Below are 26347 nucleotides of genomic sequence, written 5' to 3'. Positions count from 1 at the left end.
AGGAGTCTTGAAAGTCCGTAATCATCATTTAAACATATTCAGTTTGTTCCAACATTTTCCACATCAAATGAAGCTTTATCTTAGAAGTTATCTGCCATAACAGTTTACAGGCCAAGAGGAACTTTATTGCTCTTTATCTCAGCCAGACAACTTGGGATACAAACTTTTGCAACCCTTATCTTCTGAGACTCTGCCCAAACAAGTTTCATTCAGGGATTTGACCTTTAGAGGGAAAATTATAATACCCAATTCTGAAAGTAAGTATGAAAACAATACAGGTGAGGTTTTAAAGTGATGTCAAAGCTCCATGCTTGAGGGTGTTAGCCAATGGATGTTTGACAAAAATGTAACCAGGGGAAAACAGGTCATCTTGAATTCCATACCTGCAGTCAGTTTCTTGGTCTGAATTTGATGACTCAGGGAGGTTTTATGGGATGTTGGGAGTCCAGTCACCAGCAGAATTTGATTCTGGGAGTGAAAATTCCTGTTGTTTTACCCCGGAAAGGATGCTGCAAGTGTGTGTTTTTATGCACTTCCTCTAAAGCACCTTGTTGTTAGAGATATGAAGTGTTCTCATCTGCTGTGAAAATGATGCAATCTCACATTTTGTTCTTCTGCTGGTATATATGATTAGATTTGTTTTTAGGTGGTATGAAAGAAAACAGGTAGAAAACCAGTGGACTAGATTCTGTTTTGGCAATCACTGAGAGATTTTTCTGGTGGCTTTCTTGAAATGAAGATCAGTTCCTAAATGAATTAATCCCAATAAAGAAGAAAACGTAAGGGAGGGTTTAATTAAGGTAGATGTGTTGCTTCTTGCTGTTAGATTTGTTTGTCTTGGTTTTCTGCTGTTTTCACTCCTACAGCATTATGTATAATTTCATTTCCTATGTTATTACGTATCAGGTTTCATTTCATATTGAGAAAAGAAATAGCTGAATTTCAGGAAATTGTTGATAGGTTGGTGCACAGAGACAAGTAGAAAGAGGATAAATATGGCTATTACATATAGAAACTGTGTTGCGTCAACTCCGCTGCATAAACTAGCGATTGAGGAACAGAAGCTTGACATTCACATATTAAAGTAAACCAGGTCAATGCATGTTTAATGTGCAAGGATGAGAGCCTACTACTGTGTGAGCACACATTTCTTTGTCTTTGCAAGATTGCTGAGAAACTACTGGTGATTGCTGAGAAACGACTGATTGGTTTGTCATCAGCTACACAAACCAAATGCCATCTTACCCATGGGTGTCACTGATGGGTTTGTGGAAGTGGCAGGTGCTGCAGTACAGCTTGGCTAACGACATTAGCTCTCCGACATGCATCAATGGTGTGTCAGCCAAACTGGCAGAGGACACTTCATGAATTTTACTGGTATTGACTGGCTTCTCCACTGGGCTCGCAGATCAATCAGCATGTCACTTTGCTGTTTGTCACAGTACATCACAGCTGTCCCCAGTCTTCGTATACTTGCATACTGATCACTGGACCACGAGCTACATAATAGTATATTTACCTTCAAAATAAACACCTGCTGTCCCCTCCTACCCTGATTCAGTCATTAACTCTTCAGAGACGTAGAAACAGAAGGCTACCCATGAAGCACAGACAAGATGGAGTTTCTTTAGGTGAATTCAGGTATCTGTTGGTTTAATATTGTATTCCTTCCTCCGGAGCCTCAGTAGCTGAAATGCAGACACATTTTTTATTCTTTATGCATCATCTCTGACATTAATATGAACTGACTTTAGCAGGTATGATGCCAAGAGGAATGAAAATCAATGTTACAGCAACAGATGGCCAAGAATCTGTTGAATTTGAAAGGTAAATAGGCCCACTTAGGTTTTTTAAACATTTTATTTATTTATTTAGAAGACACATACCTCACGTTCTTCCATATTTGGTCTGACAGGAAGATCGTTCATGACAAATATCGCCCAAGCCAAAAATGAGAATAACAGTATAAGACGACTCATTCGTGTACCAGTTACATTTTAAATCTGAACAAATTATAAAGTATTCTCAATTTTTTTAATCTTTTATTGAATCAGCTAACAACCACAATTTTGTGATCTGATTGCTAGGTTGGTGTATAAGCTAATAAGTAAAGCACTTCTAAGTGACCACTGAGGGAATACTTTTCTTTTTGTTTTGTTACAGTTTTTATTTTGGTAGAGATTATATTCATCTATTATTATTATTATTAAGCAATAATTATGCGTGTTTGACTGGATAACATTCAGCTTCTAAACAGACTTAAATAATTCATCTGATTTCCAAAGGCATACAGAACTTTTTTGAAATAAATTAAATTTTTTTTGCTGGCCATCATAGTTAAAAACTTATGCAAACACGCTTTTAAAATATAACACAAAATATTATAATGCCCTGACAAAGCTTCTACTTCTGAAAATGCCAGCACACTTCTTTTAAGTAAAGTTTAATTATGTTTTCATGATATTTTATATTGATACCAAAACTTACAGTGATGTGACCAAATTAATTGCACTGAGACAAGATTTGAAAAGTTTGGTAATGTAACTAGCCACAAGTCTGACCACATACATGAATGTCTTGGACTTATAAAACAGGTCTGATCCAGTTAGAAAAACAGATCTCTTTCTAATATATTAAATGTTCACAAGATCCGTACTCTACGCTTTAGATACATGGACATTCTCTTAGTTTCAAAATGTCCTAGCTTTCTGGCGTATTGTAAATACTACTGTTCTGGATTTTATTTTGGGGGCGGGGGAGGGCAGAAATCTGGGTCAGATCTGTTAATCTCAGAGCCCCTTACAAGAACTTTGTAACTCTGCTTAGACCCAGCTAAGTAACTTTTTCCATTAATGATTCCTTGGTAATCTACCTGACTAATCCTGTTCTGACTTTCAGAGTGTATGCTTAAAATTTGATTTAATTTTTTTTTAATAGAGCAGATCTGGCTTTCATCAGAATTCTTTGTTCTTTCATTGTCAGCACTGACGTTAGTCAAATTGTCTTTGCCTCAGTTTTACAGCTGGCATAGCTGGCTCCTAGAAGCACAGCAGAAGTAGTGAGCTTAGCTGGACTGTCTACTTCCCTTCTATGGTTGCTCTAGAAAGTATGATTCTCCTGCAGGGTAGCACCTCCTAAGGTTCAGCCACAGCCTCCGTGATAACCGCCTGGTGTTGTCCTTGGGCTGGCTTCTCTGTGTTTGTTGCAGCAATTCACACTCTGAAGGCACCTCTCTAGTTTTGAAAAGGCTCATTAATTTCACCAGTTGAGAAAACAGCCCAGCGCAGACAATTAAGCGAAATTCCTAACATTCTTCTACAGATAGCCAAGCAGTGGTCAGAAGTGATGAAGTTTTTGTGAGGGAAAAGATTTCTCAGAAGGTGTTAGTTTTTGCATTTACAGAAGTGGACCTGCCATGACTGTTACTCATTGCCAGCTTAAGGGAACCTGCTGCACTGAGTAACTTTGCCAGCTCCAGAGCTAAGGCAAAGACAAATAACGCTCTAGACCATTAACAGGAAGCAATAGAGCTATGTCCAGGAAAGGGGGTGATAAAAATTATAAAAATCATAGGGAAACGCTATTGATACAACTTATAAATGATTCCTATATATTCATAAGTGTCTCCTGGATTTTACGGCATACCTCAAATATAATCAGTAATTAGCTTCCAACAGGTTGCTAATCACCATCTGCAAAATCTCTACTAATGTGCTAGTGAGTTATTCACTGACTAACTGTATTCAAAGATAGGAGTTGTCTTTTATTTGTGGCAATGTAAATCACATGGTATCTGCATCTACTATTTGAATAGCACACAGTGATGGACATTGATGAAACGTCCCTGAAAGTGAGTACCACATCTGTTTGCCCGTGGAAACTAGAAGTTTCTCTGAAAAGGCTGACATTTCTCTGTCCTACCGCACCATGTACATACAAAGCCATGTCAGGCAGTCTCAGAAAATCCTTTCTGTAGCTTGGACAGCCCTGCTCTATTGTCTGAAGTCTCTGAGTAATGCTGTGACCATCCTGAAAATCCCTGGTGAAAGGGTCTAAAGTTTTTTTTCTGCATCCTTGTTTAGTTATCCAGCTGGAAGGAAGTGGATGCTGGTTAGAGGTATGATGCTCTGTCTCCTGCCTGGTTTGCTGTGTTGAATCATGCCCTAAACGTTCCAACGCAGGCGGCTAAAATTTCAATTTTATTTTTGTCCAAAAAATAATTATAGCCAAATCAAACTACCAGCAGTCTATTTGAAAAGAAAAGTTAAAGCAATAGTTGAGGAAGAGGAGAGCACTTTTGTCAGTCTTATGATTTCAGGAAAACTCAGCTGAAAGCCTGAAGGTTCAGGAATCCTCTCAGTAAGCTCAGGAGCATCCTCTGGAAAATACTATTTAAAATGTGAAAACTCTTGCAAATGTCGGAAATATCTAGAGCAATTATCTACACTACACACCTGTGGCATAATGTGAACTGCAGATGGATTTAACAGCTCAAAAGGTTGATCAGTTAATTTCTTTGACTCATGATGAATAGGCAGAAATTCGGCAACCTGAGATTCATTCTAACTTGCATGACAACAGCTGCAAGAAAAGTGGCAAAGGCTGTCACATCACTTTTATCTGTTGTTGTTTCATCTAGCATAAACAGATGTGATTTTAGATTTCTGCGTTGCAGTCCTGTCACCAAGGAGTAACAGGGAAATAAACAAATTTTCTATCACTCCGCTGCTTGAAAAGGCAGTATTTTTTGACATCCTCCTTTACTGTTAATCAGCATAGCTTTGTTGCATGAAGCAGATGATCTGCCTTCTATGTTAAAATAAATTACTAGGCTCCATATCTTTCCACCACCAACCATTGGGTGTTGTCTGCTTCTTTCCTGTGGCTGATTTGATTGTTTTTCCCCAGGGTGGAATGAACTTTATGCAGTATAGCCCAGAGAAAACAACATAGAATCATGATGGCTTTTTTGCTTTGTGTGGATAAAATACATAGTAACTACATGTGCTTGCCTTATTGCTTTGTTGGTGAATCACTTTCACCTGTGAATCATTGTTAGCAGCTAGCATGTTTCACAAGTGTAACTGCTCATATACACTCTTGAGATGCTTTCTATTATGTCTTAATAATACTTTCATCTAACTTTTTAAAGTGAAGCAATTTGATTTTTGATAGCAGTTTGTTAGATTTTGTCTGACCTGATTAAAAGATGTCATCTTGGCATCATCATGTGAACAACAACAAAAGAAAAAAAGGCTACAGAAGGAAAAAAGTAAACTGAGTGAAACAATAGGTCTAAAATTATTGTACTTAATTATTTTTATTTTATTATTTCCATTCAGATTGAAGTTCCATCTATATTTGTAGGAAATTTCCTTCTCTGCAAAGTTAATTTGATTTCTGGTTAGGTCTACGTGAACGTGCCACACGGTTCTCAGATTCTCCTGTTTTTTTCCAAATGTGTAAAATTTTGTATTTTCCACAGAGCACTTATGGCCCAATAAATCCATCCATATGGCTAGCAGATCCCTAGGATTTTTTTGCATCTGGCTCTTCTGAAAATATCCATTCCACTTTGTCTCAAGAAAGTTTTCACGGTCCTTGTAAGTTGTCAGCTTTCTGGACTAATTCATTTTGAGGATATTTTTACTTAAGCGACCGTATGCTTACCAGCCCTTATGGAGTGCTAGAGCTCCGACTTCTAAACTCTAAGTAGTAAGAGAAGAAAAAAGCTTTACAGTTAACGCAGGGCATGTGAAAACTTTTCCAACTACTCAAACTCTCCTTTGCTAGCGCACAGCAAGCAAAAAAGTATTTGACAAAATTGTTCTAATTTGAAATGCCCCAAGTTAGGCATCTGAGTCCATAGCTGGGCACACACTGATGATTTCTGCTTTCAAATGGACGACTATCTGCAGCTACCACTGCTGCCATGACTAGGAGAGTCCGGGGTGGTCTTTGCTCTCCGTGGCTGAAAGCTCCTACAGAGGAACCTTAACTAGAGATCTGGATGCATAACTTGGGCATTTCAGGTTTTAACACCTTCGACATACCTCAGCAGATCTGATTGAACAGATAAACACACAGCCTCTCGAGGGAAGTTCTAGCTTGTATCTGGGCAGGGACTGATCTGTGCCTGAGACTTTGCCTTGCTCAAGTTGTTGGAATATACACACCCTGACACTGGAAGTAGACTGATTGTGTTACCACCCAGCAAACACAGACAGAGGAATGATGCTTGTGTTGCAGAGTGTGTTGCTCTACATCCTCAGGATTGTTTCTGCCGTTGCTGTGAAGCTGCTAGTGCATCATCGTCAATGTGACAGCCCGCAGCTCGGCCTGTCAGTGATGGTGGAATTAGTTATGTGTTCTAACATTGTCCTCCTCCCTTCTTTTTCTTCTTCCAGAAACGTGGAATCTGTAGATGGGAGAAATGTAGGGCACTGGTATAAGATTTTCTCTGTTATTGATCTCCTAGAGATTGTTTTAGTCTTCACAGCTGCTAAAAACTTTCTACATCTATGTCAAGAAAGTGGCCACAACATTCTGAATGTTAAGGGTTTGTCTTAATAGAATCTATTATTTACTGGTAAAAATTACCAATATACTTTCCTGACAGACAGCTGAGGTGTGATAAGCAAAATATATCGTAAGGGCCATGGAAAAGGATGAAACAGCCAATGTCTGATGCTATTAACTGTAAGAAAAAAAAAAAATTTGCTCACCTATCTCAGGACAAGATGGCTTGCAGATAGTAATAGAGCAAACACTACTACCAAGAGGCATGGTCCTGCCCACCTGAAGACAGCAAGCACAGACAGACATAGTGCTACAGCATTTATGGTTTCTGTAAATGTGTTTTGAATGTCATTAGTATCTTCTTTCCCATGCCATTTTAAGCACTAAGATTGAATATAGTCAGGGGAACAGTCTGCTGCTGTTTCTGAGAGTCCCAGATAAGCACCAGTGAATCCCTTACATGAGATTCAAACACTGGGGTGTTTTCCCAGAATTCTAATCAGCGCTAGTTTGTTTTCTGCATACTTAAAGACACTCACTAAGCTCTAGATAGTCTGGCTGCTTTCAGAGTGCTCTCTTAGAAGATCCCAGCTCTTAACCTTCTTTGCCAGCTGTGTTGCAGCAAACCACCACCTTAAAATTATGAAGCAAAAGAACAGTGAACGAATAAGAGACGATCCCGAGGGTCAAAAAGAAGTGTGAAAGTAAAATACATTGACAAAATGAGCTGGAATGAGAATGCTGCAGTCCAGCTTTCCTGTAATGCTGGCCTGGGGTGAGTTCAGAGAAAAGGCAGATTGAAAGACATTGGGGTTGCGTTTTTTGTTTGCTTTTTTTTTAAAGTCTGTTTTAACAGACTGTACAGCATTTCTTGCCTTTATCAGAGGCTTACAGCAGACAGTGAGATTACCTGAATATTCCACTCAGAAGTACACTGTGTCAAAAGTGTTGTTCTGCTGTAAAAGTAATAATAAAAAAGGGACATGATTTGTGAGATGAATGTGGGAGAGAATTCCTTTGTTTGTATTTTTGATGTTGTGTATATATAATAGTAGAATGGAAAATCCTCAGTCCCAGTGCAGAATCTGTATGTCCTGCAACCACCAGAATAAAAAAAAAAAAAGAAAAAGCTATATATAAAATTATACATGATCTGAGAACTGCCAGTGTGCCTGATGTGTGTATTGCAGTGTCCTTTGAGCGGTTAGGTTCTTGGCCAGCCACGAAGAGCTGTAGCTATATGTGTTCCACACGTTTTCATAGCATCGCGCAGTAGCTGAATTTGGAAGGGGCCTTTGGAGGTCACATGGCTGACCTCCCTTCTCAAAGCAAGGCCAGCTTTGCAGCTCGATCCACGTTGGAAACTGCAGGTTGCTCAGGGCAATTCGTCTGAGCGAGTGCTGAGTGTTTCCCCAGCTGGAGATGTGGCAGCCCCTCTGGGCAGCCTGCTCCAGCGCATGATCCTCCTCACGGTTAAAACTCCTGTTCTTTGTATCAGATGGGAATTTCCCTTGGTCCAGCCTATGTCCATTGCCTCTTTGGCTTTTTCTGAGCATTTTTGGGATGCATCTAGCTCCGTCTTCTCTCTGACTGCTACTTAGGTGGCTGAAGGCAGCAATTAGGTCCCTCCTTAGCCTTCTCTTCCTCCAGCTAAATTAACTGAATTCCCTCGGGTTCTTCTCATATATCGTATGCTTTGGAACCCTAATTGTTTTGGTGAATCTTTGCTGAACTCGCTCCAGTTTGTCACTGTTTTTCTTGTACTGGGGAGCCCAGAAGTAAACACACTACTCCATTTTTTTCGGTGACTTCTATTTGACATCCAGACAGCTAGAAAACACCCCTGTATTTCCAACATACAAACGGTGTATACAATTGATACGCTATCTGCTGATAAGATTTATAAACAAAAAGAGCAGTCAATGGTATGAGCTAAAAATGTTCTACCTACTTCTTTGAAGATATAGTCAGGAAACTGCATGAAAGTATGTGTTTGAGGAAAAGCTGTGTTGGTGACAGGACCACACTGCCTGAGCCAAACTTCCAAGTTTTCAAGTTGCAGGTTGTTCTCCGAAATGCATCTGTTATAAGAAGTTTGCAGCGAGGAAAGTCTAAATTCTTCTCTTTTCACAGGACTTCAAATCCTTGTAGGAGGATATAGTCACGCCCATGTGCTTACCTTTCTCGGTTATGCCTTCTTGAATCTTTTGCTAGTAAGATGTTCTACTTATTCTTTGCCACTCTTGCACCTTTACTGTGACATTTCCATAATGAAGGCTGTCAGGCAGCTTCTGGAGCTCTCTGTACTTATTTAAGAGCGTCTTTTCCAGCCAACCTAATAGAGACCTAAAACTGAAGTTGTTGACCTAGTTAAGGCAATGTCCACAGTGAAAGGTTTGAGCAAAGGAAGAGCTAATGATCTCTTGAGATACGGTCCACCTGTACACTTCTGTGTATTCCCTTTTTATCTCTGTGTCTTGAAAAAAATGAAGCAAAATTCAAAACTGGAGGGAGTTCCAAGAAAGTTGCTCATTTTTGTTGTATCAAAAGGTTGATAGGGAGGCTGAGTAAAATACATGGTACTTCTAGAGGAATTATGGCTACATGAGGAAAATTTTTAAGTGGAGTACCTGTCCAATAAGTATGTTTTAACTGTTGGGAATGGTAGCTCAAAAGCTGATCGTATCTGCCATACATAGGCCTAACAACTATCTACTTGGTGTCCTTAGGAATACCTAAGGGATGATTAGTATGTGAATATCCTTGTACAGTATCTTCTATGTGGTTATTGCAATACAGCAGTAAGTCTTCTGCCAGAAAGCCCTCAAAAGAAAGAGATCATATTGTGAATCTGTTCATGGAGACTTTTGTTAAACTATCACTTATACAAGTGGTTAGACACTAGGTACACTAGTGTCGTTTTAGATTCCAGCTGTTGACCGTGCAGTACAGTGCTGGTGACGCTAGCTGGCTTGAGCCAGCCTTTCAGGGCACAATAAACTGCACATGTGCAGACCTGGGCAGCTTTCCACATTTGAAACATGTCACGTGCTTATAACATAGCCATCTGCTAATAGAAAATGTGCAACTTTTTATACACAAGTCATTTTTGTGTTTCATAGCCACAGTGTAACTGACTAAACAGAGTAGTGGTAGATCAATAGGATATACCCTTGATTCTCCAGAAAATGCAAGTGCATAGCTGTATGTGTTAAACAGCACAGCAAACCAATACCTGAGATGCCATTTGGAATATAAACAGTGTCATTTGCCTTGTCTCTCTAAATTTAGGTATCCATGAAAACATGCATTAAACAAATACTTCCAGTTTACTTCCCTCTTCATTCCTTGATCATTGAAGTAATGATGTAAAGTGCTGTAGTAAATCATAGTATTGTGAAGACTAGACAGCAAATCTGCAGTGCCATTTGTGGGGTTTAGAGCATTTGAATAAAGTTTTTGGAGTGTGATTTGCTCTGTCTTTTGTACCTAGGAACACTAGGGACCAAATCCTCTGTGCTTCTTTGTTTTGCTGTTCCAGAAAAGACTAATTTCACAAGCTGAAATTCCCATACTGTGGTGGCATGGGGTCCTTCCACATTGCCATGAACACTGCTTTACACATTCCACATGCCAGAAGCATGAATAAGACTGGTATAAATACTGAGGGTAGAATAAAGGATCACTCTTATTCTGATCTGTGAAAGCGTCTGAACATGTGCTAGGGGTTTATTAAAGTCAGCAAGAGTTAAATACATGCTTAAGAGTTAACCAAGAAAATATTTGTCCTTGCTGAATGGGGAGCTCGATGGTAAAAGGAAAAGATTATACCCAACCCTTTGAGGATATTTCTCTGTGTTATAACAGTTGTTGCTTTGGAGAAATAAGATGTAAAGTGTAATTTCAGTGCCTCACAGTCTCCTTTTAGGGCATGTATACAAGTGTATTTTGCTTTAAAGCAAAAGCTATCCTTTTCTGATTTTAATGGGCTTACCAGTGGCTGAAGCAACAAAATGAGGAAATAAGAAAAAGACTGAAATTATATTTTTTTAACATCAATTAATAAAAACGCTAATTTTCTCCTTATTTTTTCCTGTATTTTTCCAGAATTTATTTTAAGGTTAAAGAAATACAAATATTGCCTCTTTTATGAGTTTGTCGTTAATAAATTTTTTTTTATGCTCTACATTTCTAAGTAGAAAACAGTTCCTGAAATGTTAAGTGTGTGTTTAAATACTGTCTGTTCAATAGATTCTTCATATCTCAGGTTAAAAAAAGATGAAGTAATCTTCATCTGCAAATACACGATCTTTATCAAAATGCATTGCTTCTTGATTAGAATATTGCTTTGTTCTGACCACTAGACAGTGTAAATGTCTGCAGGTATCTTATGTCTGCATGGGAATAAATACTATTTTTCTGACCAACAGATATTTCCTGGACTGATTCTCTCAGACATTAAGCCTGCCAAAAGAATGAAGTTCAAGACAGTCTGCTACCTGCTTGTTCAGCTCATGCACTGTCGTAAGATGTTCAAAGCAGAGATCCCTTTCTCCAATGTCATGACGTGTGAGGATGATGATAAGGTAATCCATGAGGGCTCTTTGGGCATCGGTTCCAGGGCTGCACAAGCAGACTTGCTCTGAGAACATATGGGGTGACCTGACCAACCAATAGAGGAGTTCCTGGTGTTCCTGCTGGAGCTAGAGCTTTCTAATGCCCACAGCCTTCTGACAGTAAAGACAAAATTTAATTATAACAGGCCTCAAATTTGGAGCTCCTCTTGAACAAGCACAGGTGGCCTATGTGGCTTCTATTAAGGGCTTCCTTCAAGGGAATTAGAGTTTCTGAGGCTTTTTCTGCAATTACCAAGAGCAGGTTTTTTGCGTCATGAATCCATCACAGGCTGAAGCTGATGGCAGCAAATGCAAAATAACAGAATAATTTTGTATCTCTGGATGGTTTTCTAAAAAATGAAGGGCAACTGATTAGCCAAAAAAACTCTTAATCCCCAATACAAATCCTAAATACAAAAGTCTCTAATAAAAATACGAATACCACTTTCTTGAATGGCTTGTAATGCCATAACTCAAAATTGCTTTACATACTGGTTTACTTCCTTTTCTGCATGTGGATCTACCCAGAAGTTCATGGAGAAAAAACTTTTCGAGTTGCTCATTCCATTTTCTTTGCCAGCAGGTGGCAATATTACATAGGTCACTCCACCAGTGCTCCAAAGCAGGGCATGTGGGCATTGGAATCAGTCGTTCATCTTGACTGAATACTCCACCCTTTTTTTTTTTTTTTTTAAATAATGAACATTTATTGAAGATTCATGCTAAATCTTAACTTTCAGAAAGCATTCTAACTTTTATATTTTGGATTTTACATGTGCTTGTGTTTATTCTGCGGGAAAAGGGGAGAAAAGTCTGTTAGTTCCTTTAAAACACAGTTTCAGTGAAGACTTGCAGAAACTCCATATTTGATTTTGAAATTGGCCACATACAAAGCCTTCCAATTGTGAATTAGTACTGTTCTTTGAGTATTTAAAAAAAGTAACTAACACATTCTTTGAAGCATGTGCAATGCTTTACCATCTGTCTTGTGTATATGTATGTATAAATATGGTAGTATATGCAGAAAATCCTGATATGGGTTTGCTAGGGATCCAATGAAAATTTTCTCATGTCAGAACATTTACAGTGAAGTTTGACAATGCTATCTTTAACTGAACCAGTTGTTCTGAGCTTTTGTACCTAATACGTAACATTTATCATGGAGCATGATATATGATTTTAATACAAATACGCTGTGTGGCAATGTAGGGTTTCTTCAGAGATATCGGTCCTCAAATCATGTAAAACAAGCTATGGCTATAAAGGCTTTGAAGCCAGCACATTACTGTACCATGTGTTTGTTTATTTAATTTCTGAGAAATATAAATACTGGATCTTGATTGCATATAAGACATAATGTAAGTCTACTGTGTGAAATAATAATAGAGATAAAAATAAGAGACCTAGTGAAAATAATTATATGTGAGCAACAGCTATTTTGATTAAACACAGTAACTTTAACCCTATTTCAAAGCGGCAGAATAGATAATATAATTTATTCCATCTGTCAGAATAACTCCAATTGTCTACCCTCATTCCAGATTTTGAAGCAAAGAAGTATTTTCTTTTTTTTTTAATGCTGTTTTGTACACCTCTATTATTATACTATAGGTTTAAATTTGGATTATAAAAAATCCCTAAAGATGTACTTTCTGCTGCACCTTAAGCAATACATATGCTAACTAATTGTTCTTTAGCTTTATGAAGAGCAAAATTGTATATTCCCCAAAATACTCCTGAAAGCACTCAGTTTCCTTACAAACTTTTGGGACAAATGTCTTCTGCAAGAGAACAACTTCATCTCTGTTCAGAAGCATTTAGAATAGTTGTTTGACTGGCAATTTAAGATTTCTGTTATAGCTAAAAGAACCCAGAAGATTGGATGTCAAAGCTCTAATCCATATATGTCCACAAGATTACTTTTCATGTTGAAACAATTAGTTCTTACACCACAGACAACAAGTAATGGGATCTGATAGTTTGAAGAAAAATGCTTCAAGTAGCCTCATAATTGTTTAATGCTGGTATAACCTGCCCTCTACATATAAAGCCAGAAAAACAGAACTTGGAAAGTTATTTCATCCTTGCTAAGGTCCATTCTTCTTTATGGTCAGAAAACTGAAGTGTCAGTCAGCAGTTAACCCTTCCCACTGTTCATAAATATTCAGGTATAATACACATATAACATAAGCTAATGTAAGCTGTCTGTAAGCTAATGAACTGCTGTAGTCCACTGTGTTCACTGATGAGGATCTCACGAGAACTACTTCTTGTGGAACAAGACAGGAAACTGCCATTCCTGCAGAATTACTTAAATAATTACTTAAATGGCGGTCACCACCTCTTTCTACCATCTGGTTTAAAAGGATATTTTGTAGTATAGCCTTTAAAGAGTGGGCTATTAAGTACTGACTGCTCTGAAGAGAAAAATTTAGTGTGCTTTTGTAACAGCTTGCTGACAGACTCTGCTGATTATATCCTGAGCCAACATTGTCCTTATCCCTGAGCAGACTTGTCATTTCATAATGTTTTGAATTGTCTTCCTGAACTCTGCAGATGTTAGGTAAAAAAATACTCCTTTAACTGTATAAAAATAGTACAACTTGCCTGAGCTTGGCTGTCAAAACTATTCTGGGAAGTAAGGCTTGACCCCTTTTGAGGTGAAAAGGATATTCAATTGATGTCTCTTTCTTCCTGCTCAATGTGCTAACCATTAGGTAACTGTTTTTTCTTTTACAAGATTGGCCTACATCTTTCTCACTCTGTGTTTAAAAAATGCGCTTCTACAAGAGTATTTTGTGAAGGCCCAGATCCTTTCAGCATGCTGGGGCACGGGCAGTCATACTAGTGCAGATCTAGCCGTAATGGTTGGGTTACAGTGCCCTCACCTGAAGGTTACCGCCAGTGTGGCTGAGACGCTGCTCACCGTCTTCTGAGTGCTCGCTGTGAAAAGTGAGACAGATTGTCTAAAATCCCTTTCAGGTGCGCTCTGTGATAAATCTTTTTCACCGAGAAGGACTATGAGTGATCATCTTGTCAGTTGTGCTATCTCAGGCAGAGAGGAATTAACCCCAGTTAGGCACAGGTGAGCTCTGGTAATCTATTGGACTGCTCCATCTGGATCTGCAAGTGCACTTAAGGCATACCCAAGAGGTCTTAACAAGAGAGCCACTTGGGTGAGTTAAAGATAGGAACACTTGATATTTCAGACCCTTTGAAGTTCACATATGGTCATTGTGCAAGAAGTTAAGGAAAATTATCTCTTCAAAGTGTGTATTGTTACCTAGACAGTCTTGGATAGTAGGACTTTTCCTGTATCATAAAGAGCCTGGTTGTCTTGTGTTCAGGATGTCCAGAGCTCCCTGTCTTCCATCAAGAAAAAAATTCTAATTATTCTTCTAGGTAAAGTCACACTGGTTGGGATCAAACTGATGAGTTCCTCAGTTGCAGAGAAGTGTCAGGGCAGTATGTGAAGAGAATTTCTGTGGATGAGGATTGAAATCCTGGAATGCAGTGGGGGTTTTCTCATTGATTTTAATGAGATCGGGATTTCAGCTAGGGAGTTTTTGAAAGATGGCAATCACACAGAGATAAGATCTCTGTCTTTTGTAGTTGCTCTGCTTAATGGATTCCTCATCCTGTCTGTGAGCTTGAGATAGTATGAACAGCAATGAAAAATTTCAATGTTAATAAAATCTGTGCTTCTTTCTTCATCTGTCCTACAGAGGAGAGCATTAAGGACAGCCTCTGAAAAACTCAGGAATCGTTCCTCTTTTTCTACCAATGTTGTATACAACACTCCAGGAACTCGAGTAAACAGATACATCAGCCGTTTGATAGAGGCCCGGCAAACTGAGTCTGAGATGGCTGACTTGAACTTCATTACCCTGAAGTATAAACAAATTGAGCGTGAAAATAAAGTAAGGGATTTTTAAATTGTTTTTACTGATTTCGCTAACCATGAGCCAACTAGCATTGTTTTTTTGTTTGGTTTTAGACAATATTTAAATTCTACTCCCTATCTTTAAATCTCTCCACCTTCTGTGGAAGCACTTGGAAGGGATAAAAAGAAAGATCAGTATCTTTCTACTCATCAAGATCCTCCCCCATAGAGTTACACATCCTGTGTTTTGGCGTTCCTTTTGCTTCTCCAAACTGCCTGACCTCCATCACCTGTTTAATGCTGTCTCATGGCAATGTGGCTGCCAAGTGACTCATCTGCTCTGGAGAAGTGTTAATGACAGGAGGATGCTTCCCTCTGCTTATGTAGGCTGATAAGTATTGAGCCCATCAGTCCTAGAAAATATTAAAATATCATAAATCTCTGGGCAAGGTTGTGATCTTATGCCAGTGTGACTGTGCTGAAAGCAGCAGACTTATTCCAGACTTACAAGCAAGCATATAAGCTAACAAAGTAGAGCTCTTTGTTCCTACCTCGTATGGGGTTTGTTTGTAAATACAAATTGTTTTAATTGGAAAAAAAAAAAGCCTTTGGTTTATGTGTTTGAAAAAGCAAAAGTGATATGATTTTGGATTAATGTGGCAGTAGTGTTTATTTTTCAACTGTAAGTCACTTTGTACATGTCACTGCTGTTTCAAGTCAGAAGGCTGTGTGCCACATTGGACTCAATTTTTTTAAGTTCTCAAGTTTCCACATTGATTTACTATTTAATTGTCATTGTTTTCTTTCAAAATAAGAAAGTCTTTTGGTGTAAATGAGATTGAAACTTGGATCTTTCTGAGAAAACAATCATGCATTTCCCTGAAAAGTGTCTGTTGTAAGGACTGTGGCTTAGTGGAATCAGGGACAGTAATTGCTCAAAACTGAGCCCGTGTGTCTCATAAGCAGCTGCCTCCAGCCCACCCATTAGTGTCCTGTCCTGAGCAGGTGAGGTGACAGGACTCCTTAAAGGCAGCACCAAGGAGGTTTTGGCCTTTTTTTGTGATGAGTAGGTGGAGAGAAGCGAGTGCCACCTCCTTCTGGTTCAGAAATCGCTGAATCCATTTTGCTCCAAAAGATAAAGTTATGTCTGAGCCTAACCCAGATTTGACTAGTTACAGGTTGAAAACTAAACAGCTAGTCAACAGGAGCAGCTGAAACAGAAGGCTGTCAAGGAGAATGTTTTGTAGACTTGCCTCACCTTTTTTTTTCATTAAGCAATGATTATTTGTATGTTTATAAAGTGGGTAGGGGCTTGTTTTATTTTAGGCTCTAGTTCTTTCTTACTGAGAATGGACAAGCGTGGCTGGGTGTGTATAAAATGCTCACTGTCTTCATTTCTTCCTTTCTTTAACAGTATCACCAGCTTCAGGATGAGTACTTCACCAGTGCTGTAGTTCTCTCGCTAATTCTAGCTGCCTTATTTGGCCTTGTCTACCTTCTAATAATACCACAGTAAGTTTCTGTCTTTTACCATTATAATTCAAAGTGGAACATCTTCAAGCATCCTGCACAGGTCAAAACATTAATGTCTTTGGAATGGGAATTAGCACCCAGGTCAGTATCTTCTCAGACAGGAGATTCTCTGTTGGTATACCCTCAGTCTAAGTGTTCTCCCTTATGTTTGTCCAAAGGAGCCACATTTTGCTATATTTTTTAAAACAATTTCTTCCCTGTTGTCTCTCTTTTTTTTCTTTTTTTTTTTTCCTTTCTTTTTTTTTCTTTTTTGGTAGAAGAATGCACTAGAAGACAAACCCACTGAAATCTGCTAAACTTGTTTAAAGCATTTCTGCACTACAAAGGTGTTACTGCAGCTTTTCTAAATGTATTTGTGCTGGCTTTGGAAGAGGTACTTCAGGTATTAATAATAACGTAGATAAAACTATACAGAGCTTAACGGGAACTAAGTACTGAAGTATCCATCTAGCTTTTCAGCACAAATTTATAGCCTGCATTGAGGTTTTTGGTATCAATGCTGTCACAACACAAACTGCCTAGTGCATAGTTTGGCCATTCCCACGTGAGTTGCAGTCAGACCTTGGCTGCACTAAAGCAGACATAACCAAATACTCATGATGTATTTGGGGAGTGTCTGATGCATATTGTTGAGTGATATAGTTTAGTGATTACTTCAGATTTTTTTCAATTCTATGTGAATGGTTACTAAATAAAAAAATAATTAGACGTCACTTTCAATTCTAGGGGTTATAATAAATAGATATAATTCTGTTCAAGGTATAAAAATGATTAGTAATAAACTTTTTCAGTTGAGAGTATCAAAACATTCAAAATAAGTTCCCCTCACTTTTACTGATTATTAGGATTTCAGTGGGAATAGAACTGGCTACAGGATAATGCTTTTGAAAATCCTGTTTTAAATTCTATTCACAAATCTCCAGTCAGAATAATACTTACTCCTATATTCTATTATTTCTAATTGAAAGTTTGAGAAACTCCTTTTTTACTTTAATAATAATAAACATGTTAAATTTGTTATATAATACTTTCATCTGAGGAATTCAAAGTCACTTACAAAAATCATCTGATTTCCAGACTAACGACCTCTACTGACTAATTGGAGCATAGTTAAGGACTCTTTCACGCAATTCTGAATCCCAGCTGCAGTACATGGCAATTTAGAACAAGGAGAGACAAACAGTATTAGTGTAGTTGAAACTAGAACGAATTCCCAAGAATCATATGGTATGGTAGTTGGTAACCTGTCCAAAAAGTACTGTCACTTAAAAAACAGCTGGACAGAGATTCAGTCTAAGCTCTGATCTGACAGACCCACAAGCTGCAGCAGAACATGACCACTGAAGGCCACGAACATGGACTGGTTCATCACTGGGTTAGTTAGTGGGTTACACCCACTGAATGGTCTTAAGTGCTCTCTTCCAGTGTCCGTTGGTGATGGCTTCATACAACCAAATTCCTAGTCTTCTTGGGCTCTTCCCTCACTGTGACACAGATGCAACCATGAGCTAGCCTAAAACTTTGGAAGTACTGGAAAATTTCCCCTCTCAACTGAACTTGGAGCTTTAAGTTGCTCTTTAGATTGCCAAAGTAGTTGTAAGCATGACAAGAGAATGCAAAAGCCAAGACAAGATGTGTAATGTGTTACTATAATGGGAGAAGCGATAATAATAGTGTTTGACATGTATCACAATATTCCAAGGAGGGGGTTCAAAATCTAGAGACAAGAAAATGTTGTAAGAAAGCCAGTTGCTGCATAAATACACAGAAAGCAACGGGTTTGACATTCTCACAATTCCTATGACCATCTGAGCAAAACAGCTTCTCAGCTAAAGACATATTTTATATCCCCAGATGGAGTTGGTGAAAGTAAGGCTATGTTCCTGTCAACCTAAGCTGTCCAATTATGGAGGCACACATGCAGTGTAGCCACTAAAAGCCCTGATGATGAATCTTTCTGATGTCTTATGCTGGGTTTATTTTTAAAAAACAATGTAGCCCTTTGTTACTGGTGCCAACCCAAATCTCTGCCACTCAGCACTAGTGTCAGTTGCTGGCTGTTGCTGCCTTAAAAGATGGTGTCGCAATCATGTCCCCTGCATTTTTTTCTAGCATACTACCATCCTGAATACAAGCCAATTCTCTAAATCACAGGAGAGTCTTGCTGTCTATTAATGCGTATATTCAGAATCCACACTGAGAGCATCTAGTCACCTCCCCGTTCTGGATACACATACTACACCACAGAATTTTCGCTGTTTGTGTATTGGTGGGAATTGTTACATGAATTTGAAATCAAAGCCAAATACTGAGAAATTCTACAGCAGAATTGCACTCTTCTACTGTTAGAAACCCTATATAAGCAATCTTTCCCCAGTGATGGTCAAGGGCAGAGATACATATACGCCTGCAGCCATGGCTCACATCTTCTGGACTGGCTGGGTTGTTCTCACAAGGCTAGAAAAGAAGGTGTGAAGATCATGTTAATGCTGCTGTCACATGGCCCTGGTTGCATGGCTGGCTTGGGGCCAGGCTGTCCCTGAGTGTAAATCAAAGCACCAGCTTGCTCACATCCATAAGGTATCGTTCCAATAACATGGGTTTTCTGGAGGAGGGAAGTGCTTGGCCTGCACCTCTCTTCTTATGAAGAACAAGCCTATTTTGAAAGATCAGGAGAGGGAAGATTAAGAATTAAAAGAATTATTACAGCGTCTTTGTGAAACCTAAGATTTTTCTAACCATTGAGGAAGACTCAAAAGGAAGGAGTTGCTCTGTTTCATTAGAAGAAGGGATTGCAGTCTGATCTGATTTTATTTGGCTTGATAAGTGACTAAGTTGACTGACCTCTGATTTCTGAATCTTTGAGGAGAGATTAGAAGAGAAAAGCATCTGGTAACTGTTACACAGCTGTCAAGGCCAAGTAATTGGGTTACACACTCCACTTGCAAGAGTCATCATGCTGAATATTCTGCATTAGCCTACAATTAGAAAGTGTCTCTCCTAACATACCATACAGTTGAATTTTTGAGGTGCTTTGATCTTGCTGAGGTCAGAGTAGGTACCTTATATAAGAGCATTTACTGATTTCTCATTCTTGAGAGCGGTGCATTTCACTGTGAAATTTCCTCTGCAACGGTTAGCATTACAGCAAGGGTGAGGGGGTGATCCTCCACCATTCATTCAAAATACCATTTCAGAAGGACCCCTGTGCTGTTTGTTCTCATCTGCTACTGAGTTGCATTGCTTTACTTCTACTGTGTTTTGTTTCTAGGAGTACCATAGTTCTTGTTCTCCTGGTGTTCTGCATATGCTTCCTAGTGGCTTGTATTATGTACCTACATGTCACACGAGTACAAGTAAGTGATTCAAGATTTTATGACTATTCTTCCTTTTGGTGGCTATGCTTCGTTTGTCCTTTGGAATATGAAGCCATAAGTGCATGCTTCACACAGTCATACAGTCTGAAATCTGTGCTTTTCAAGTTCATTGCTAAATAATGTATTAGGCACTTCAAAACCGAAGATGGTTCACCCGAAAGTAGACTTTTTACATGAGTGATCATTACAGCAGTGTAGCATTCAGTGCCATTAATGCTATGCTTTTTGTCTTTTTTGCTACGTCTTCCCTGAACACCTATCACTAGCTACTGAATCATTCCAGTGCTCAGATAAACAGCTGCTTTAACCTGACTTTTTCTCCTTTCTGACTACAGAGTACACCAATTCTCCCTTCCATTCCAACTGGTATCTGGGTGTAAAGTCCTGCTAACTTCCCCTCTGTTTTCAAAACTTTTCCTGCCAAAGCAGCAGCTGTTTTGATGGTAAAGCACAATGTTTTGTACACGCAACCCTTGGCCTTTTCAAAACCTTTAGTAATGATTAATTCTCCTGCATTACATTTTCACAACAGTAATGATGCAGAAGGACATTTGGTTGTTGGAGGAGAGAACTAGGTCTTCCAGATCAGAATAAAACATCTACAGACTAATATTCTGATGAAAAAAATCTATAGTGGCTTAATCTAAATTTAGTCTTTTCAGACAAATATCAGGAGAAAACACCTACACAGTTAATCAGCTTTGCTGATTAGCACACACTAATTTTTAGTTAAGAAAAAATGCCCTTTGGCAGGAGGAAAGTAATTGTTTTCATGGAAACATAAATAGTATATTAGCAGACTATCTGGTACAGAGCAGATCTTTATTTACAAACTTACACAATTATTTGGGAGTAATTTTGATGATCTCTTTTGTTTCATAAAGGCACAGTAATTTATCATCTGTTGTTCTGTCTATGGACGGTAGAAACACAGATGAAGTTTGGAGGAAATTGCTCCTCTTTATGCCACTTCCCTGGGGCTAGCGCAAACTTAAGGTTTGTTCCAGCTGTTTTGGCAGTCAACAGCATTTGAACTTATTCCAGGTTCCTCTAGAGATTCAGTACCTTACAGGATCAAATCCAGCATTAGAAAAATAAAGAAATATAAAACCTCAGAATATCACAGTTTGACATTTTGTGGTGAAAATTTGTCTTATATAATAAATAAAAGATAATGAATATTCTACATATAATTAATACAGAATTGTAAACCAGTCATTCCCCTATTTTAATCAGTCTTCTGGCACTTATTTGCTATTTTACACTGGACAAGTGACTCAACTTCTCCATGCCTTAGCATTAAAGGCCTCACTCATAAAACCACTATAATAATGTTTTACTATACCAGTTACCTAGCATTTGGGGGATCTGACAGTACTTGTTTAGTTAATAAAAATTCCAGAAATGAAAGAAAACAAAGAAAATAAAGCCCAAAATGCTCTGCTATCATAAAAGAGCAGATGCAATCTTAGAATGACCAAAAGTGAGAAGTATAAACCATTTAAGTGTCAGTCAGAGTTTTAATTCAGACATGTCTCATACCTTCTAAAGGTTTATTTTCCTTTTTAACACAATAGCCTAGCATGTCAACATTTAGAACATATACATACCACACACACAAAAAAGAGTGTCTGTGCAATGTGTCAGGACACACTGTCTTTGAATCTGCATTTTGCTTTGTCACTATTAACCGTGCAGCATTACCTTTGAACTACGGGGATTCTCTCTGTAACAAGCAGTAGATAACTTACTTGGTTGCAGACTGAATTAATGGAATATATATATACACATATACATAGTATCATTATTTTGTATTTTATTTATATGGATAAAACCACACATGTTCCACCTTGTGTGCATAGGATTTTGATCTAGTTGGGTGGACAACTTGATGGGTAGAAAACCGTCTGGATGCTCAATTCAGAGCATAGCAATTTATGGTCATACTCTACCTGGAAGACAGTAATAAGTGGGGTACCACAGGACTTTATCCTGGGACCTGTCCTGTTGAACATTTTTATCAACGACCTGGAGAAGGACATGGAGTATACTCATAAGTTTTCAGGTGACTCTGATTTCAGGGCAACAGCCAACACACTGGCAGGATGACCACTGAGGGGGACCTAGATAGATTGGCAGAATGGGCCAACAGGAATCTTACAAAATACATCATGGGTAAATGCTCAGACCAGGCTCTGAGAAAGAAGAACCCTCTGCAATGACACAGGCTGGGGACCGACCAGCTGTGCAAAAATGGCCTGGGGGTCAAGGCAGACAGTACTTTTGGGCCCCTTGAGGTCCCTCCCAACCTCAACTGTATGATAGTGATGAATAAATGCAGAAATAGTCTATCTCTTTTTTCGTAGTGTAATTTTGGACAGTGCTGTATCCCCTCCCTTGAGACACAGCTTTTCAATGTGAGATTCTTAGAATTCGAGGTTTTTGTTCTACAATATGCTCACTATTTTATTAAAGATGATATACCTCAGGTATCCTGATATATTTTGCTGATGCTGACTAATAGTTAAACTGGTTTCTGGTGTAACAAATTATCTCAGGTCCATGATATGCTTATATAAATCTATTGATATTACGCTGGTTGTTCCCCACCTACATTTACATTGACTTAATCCATACTGAAGCCAGTATTTGCAGATCACACATGTTTCTGTAATTGCTGTATTGCATGTTTCACAGCCCAGATGAAGTCGATTCACCTATAACTACCTCAAACTTTTAATTCGTGGTCACACACACGGGAAATGTCTCTGCATATGTGAAAGGAAGGGGAGGAGTGTCAATGTGTGATTTTTGTTGTGCCAAGGCCACAGAAACCCCTCTCTACGGGTACTTTGCTGCCTGCCAGAAGCTATGCTTTTGATGTCGATGATACCCATGAAGTGAACAGCTTTTCTTCAGGACTGGTGACTTTCATCCAAAAATTAGGTCTTAAATCAATTAGATCTTAAATCAAATCCAGCCTTGATAAGTCTGAGCCCCCTCTTTTAAGGGACACAGGATTGTTCCCACTTTAAATCTGATTGTTTCCTGGAGTTGATTCTTGCCCCTTGAAGTCACTGGAAGAATTCCTGTGGTCTGAAAGATGTATCGTGGATCTAGTAGATAATAGATGCCCCAAACATTCTTAACGCAAGGGGAGAAGAAGGAAAGCAGCTTTCCCTGGAACCAGAGTAGATCATTATGACTGGAACAAGCATAAGTACTAGAGCCTGACAGACTTATCCTTCCTCTCTCACCTTCTGTCACTGGCTTCATGTGTGCTCACAGCAGCAAGCACTTCACACTTCACAGTGATGGAATCAGGGTAAAAATGGAGATGAGCAAGACATTCACAAGACTCCATTCCACCAGACGTTTTTGTTCTCTACTGCTCTTTCTGCTGTGACAAATTCAGTATTTTTCATGAGTCCTGATAATTAAAACTACCCTGGCATTTAACATTACTATTATAACAGGAGACACAAATACCACTCCAAAATTCTGTGCTACCACAGTATGTTCTCTTGGATCACTATTTGTAGCTGATGATTTGCAAGGCAAAAAATGCTTTGGGTATTTTCCCCATGAGAACAAAATCAAATGCCATCCTAATTTATTATTTGCATTATGAGCAGACATCCTACTAACCTTTCAAAGAGTTTTAATTATAGTGAGAAATAATGTATAGTAATAATAATTTCACATTTATTACCCCCAAAAATGCAATTACCATTAAAACACATGTACACAATAATAACTGCATGCTTGTTTTATAATTTGCAGTGCAGGCAAAATGTCTGTATCCCTTATCCGCTTCCTTTTATAGACTACTAAAAAATAACAACCCCACTTTAAAAAATATTTTTAAATCTTTACCTATAATTTTTTTTCTTCCTTAGTGTTTTCCAGGGTGCCTGACAATACAAATTCGTACCATTTTGTGTATTTTTATTGTGATCTTAATATACTCCGTCGCTCAAGGATGTGTGGTGAGTATTTAAATCAAGCATCACTTAATTTAGCATTCTGTCTAAAGAACAACCTGGTACAGATCTCTTAAACACATACCATAGTCTCATCTGGTGAATTCCTACTCTTTTTATTATTCATACTTGCAGAGCATGTTTCTTCAAAATTAAAGCCCTTTGCTAGAATTTGAACTTTCACTGCCCTGAGTCAGGGTGTTGAATTATTAATGGCAAAGCTATTAGCAAATTACACAAATAATACCTAGTCAACTCCTATAGAAATTTTTATATCAAACCTTAGTATCACATAGTCTGCTGATGTCATATACTTCATGGGAAAACTATTTTTAAATGTTCAACTTGCTTACTAGTTCAATGGCTAATATTTTGTGACAGACAAGGCATGGTGTCAAACAACATTACTTATTTCTGTGTGGCAACTTAGAGAACATATTTCTGCGTAATAACAGGGGGATATTTTTAGTCCAGGCAGATCAGAAAAGGTAACGAGATCTTAAAATATGGGCAGTATTGCATAACAAGAAGAGGTGCTTACACTGTGCTACTTACATGATCCATTCACATCTAATGTCTAGGAAGTTTCTCTTGTATGAAGTGAACTTGATCAATACTTCTGAAAATTGAGCTTCTTTTACTGTAGATTAGCAGCTAGTTCTGCATGGTGGACTTGAATGTCAAATGGGATTTAAACTTCCACTCAAGTATTTGGCATTTAGTTGCCTTGTCAAATTCCTAGCACTCAATTTCAGCATTTTGGCTGCTAATGCTAATGAATTAAACATGTTAGGGCACCCAGAGGAAAGAATCCACACAAAAATAGCACACTGAACACAACTGGAAATGCTGAGGAGGCAGATGTCTCAAATCATGCCTCTCTGCGGGATTTAGGCAATGTGTTCTGACCAATAGGAAGACAGTGATTTCATGAGCAATTCACAGCGCTAACTGAGATGCCAAGCCCCTTATTTTGTATTTTCTGTATTCACTCATCCCTGGCCCTGCCCTGAGAACATCTACCAAGCTGATCCCCATGAACTGAATAGGCAGAGGATCCCTCGTCTGCGAATTCCAATGTCCTGAGAGGTACCAAGAATTACTGATGTTCAGACATTTCTGGGAATTCCTGAACATCAGCTGTGTGAGTAACACACAGCCCTAATAGCACACGTACGTGTATGTGGTTCTTAACGTGCATATAGCCCAGAATGCATACAGATGTGCAGTGCCTCCAGGCTAGCTAGTATCTCAGCAAGTTCTGTGTATGTGACTTTAGGATTGAGACAAATATTATGACAGCTGGAACCTTTGTGGATCAGCCCCCATAGATCTGACACTTACTTTGACCAAATGAAAAAAGCACCATTGTTGCCACTTAAAGACAGTGAAAATGAGAAACAGACATTGTAAGGCCTAAGGCAAAGTTGAACATCAGTGGAAGAAGGCAGATTCGAATTCAGAATTCTGGCCTCCAACAAGGCGGTGATCATTCAGTTACAACTTAGAAAAGGTCACATATATAACTTTATCCTTTATTGATGCAAAAATAGCCTGTAACCATTGAAATGCTTAGGAGAAATGTTTAATCAGTAGAAATGATTAGTTCCTGCAAAGTAATGCCTCTAGAATTCTCAGCTAGCAGAGGAGCTAGGTGTTGAGGTTTCACTCTTAGTTGTAGAGCAGATGGTGTTTTCCTAGATGGATTGCACATCATTTATGAAGCCCTCATGCATACCTATGTTTTTGGATGAGTTTAGTATGAACAGCATTTTTAAGGATATTGAAAAAAAATCACATTAAACGGATTTTTCACTTCACTCTTTCTCATCTCATTTCATAATGTAGCCATTATGAGTTTAACTCACATTTTATCTGTTATGTCTCATCTTTTTAAATGACTACGACCCCCTGTAAAATATATTGCTTAATCACCTTTCAGGTTGTCAGTTATTTTACAGCATGCTATAAAGTTTCATTATCAGTGGTTAGGATGAAATAAAAAGGTCTAATAACACACTTCAAAAGAGAAGCTTAAGTACAGGGCAGGGCTTATGTGCCAGTGCCTGTTAAAATCAATTTCACGCTACCATCCCACTCTCCCCGTTTATGCTAACTCTTATCCTCTCCCTTCATAAGGGGTGAAGGTTGCAGTGCAATTAGGACTGGAGCTCTAGGGACTTGCACTATTTGCCAGAAATTCCTTCTTTCCTTGGGTAACAGCTCTGAGATGTGTACATGACATTGCCTTTGGAAGAAGCAAGTTAAATTTCCTCAAATTTCCCGTAAGAAATGCACTAAAACATTTTTTTATTTCCCAGTCTAGGGAGGAAATGGAACTCCTTGGATAACAGAAATGGCAGAGATAATTAAAGATGAGGCCTTGTATTTGAATCATATGTGATAGCAGAATTAGCTCGGAGGTGAAGAAAAGAT

General features: G+C 38.5%; 1 protein-coding gene across 2 annotated transcripts in view; it reads left to right on the top strand.

Annotated features, from left to right (window-relative positions):
• Window positions 1-26347, top strand: part of ADCY1 (adenylate cyclase 1) — a 165171-nt gene that overhangs the window by 111244 nt on the left and 27580 nt on the right. For both annotated transcript variants that reach the window (XR_011329229.1, XM_069809308.1), the window contains exons 8-12: window positions 10950-11105; window positions 14861-15055; window positions 16433-16530; window positions 19823-19907; window positions 23828-23917. Coding sequence is in view for 1 of the 2 variants with exons in the window: in XM_069809308.1 (XP_069665409.1) it covers window positions 10950-11105; window positions 14861-15055; window positions 16433-16530; window positions 19823-19907; window positions 23828-23917 (624 nt within the window). In the remaining variant the exon portion in view is untranslated. The remainder of the gene's footprint in view (window positions 1-10949; window positions 11106-14860; window positions 15056-16432; window positions 16531-19822; window positions 19908-23827; window positions 23918-26347) is intronic.

This window comes from Haliaeetus albicilla, chromosome 21 (assembly GCF_947461875.1).
Source record: "Haliaeetus albicilla chromosome 21, bHalAlb1.1, whole genome shotgun sequence".
NCBI classification, from domain to species: Eukaryota; Metazoa; Chordata; class Aves; order Accipitriformes; family Accipitridae; genus Haliaeetus; species Haliaeetus albicilla.
The sequence above is the reverse complement of the archived record's forward strand: the minus strand, read 5'-3'. Positions and strand labels throughout refer to the sequence as shown.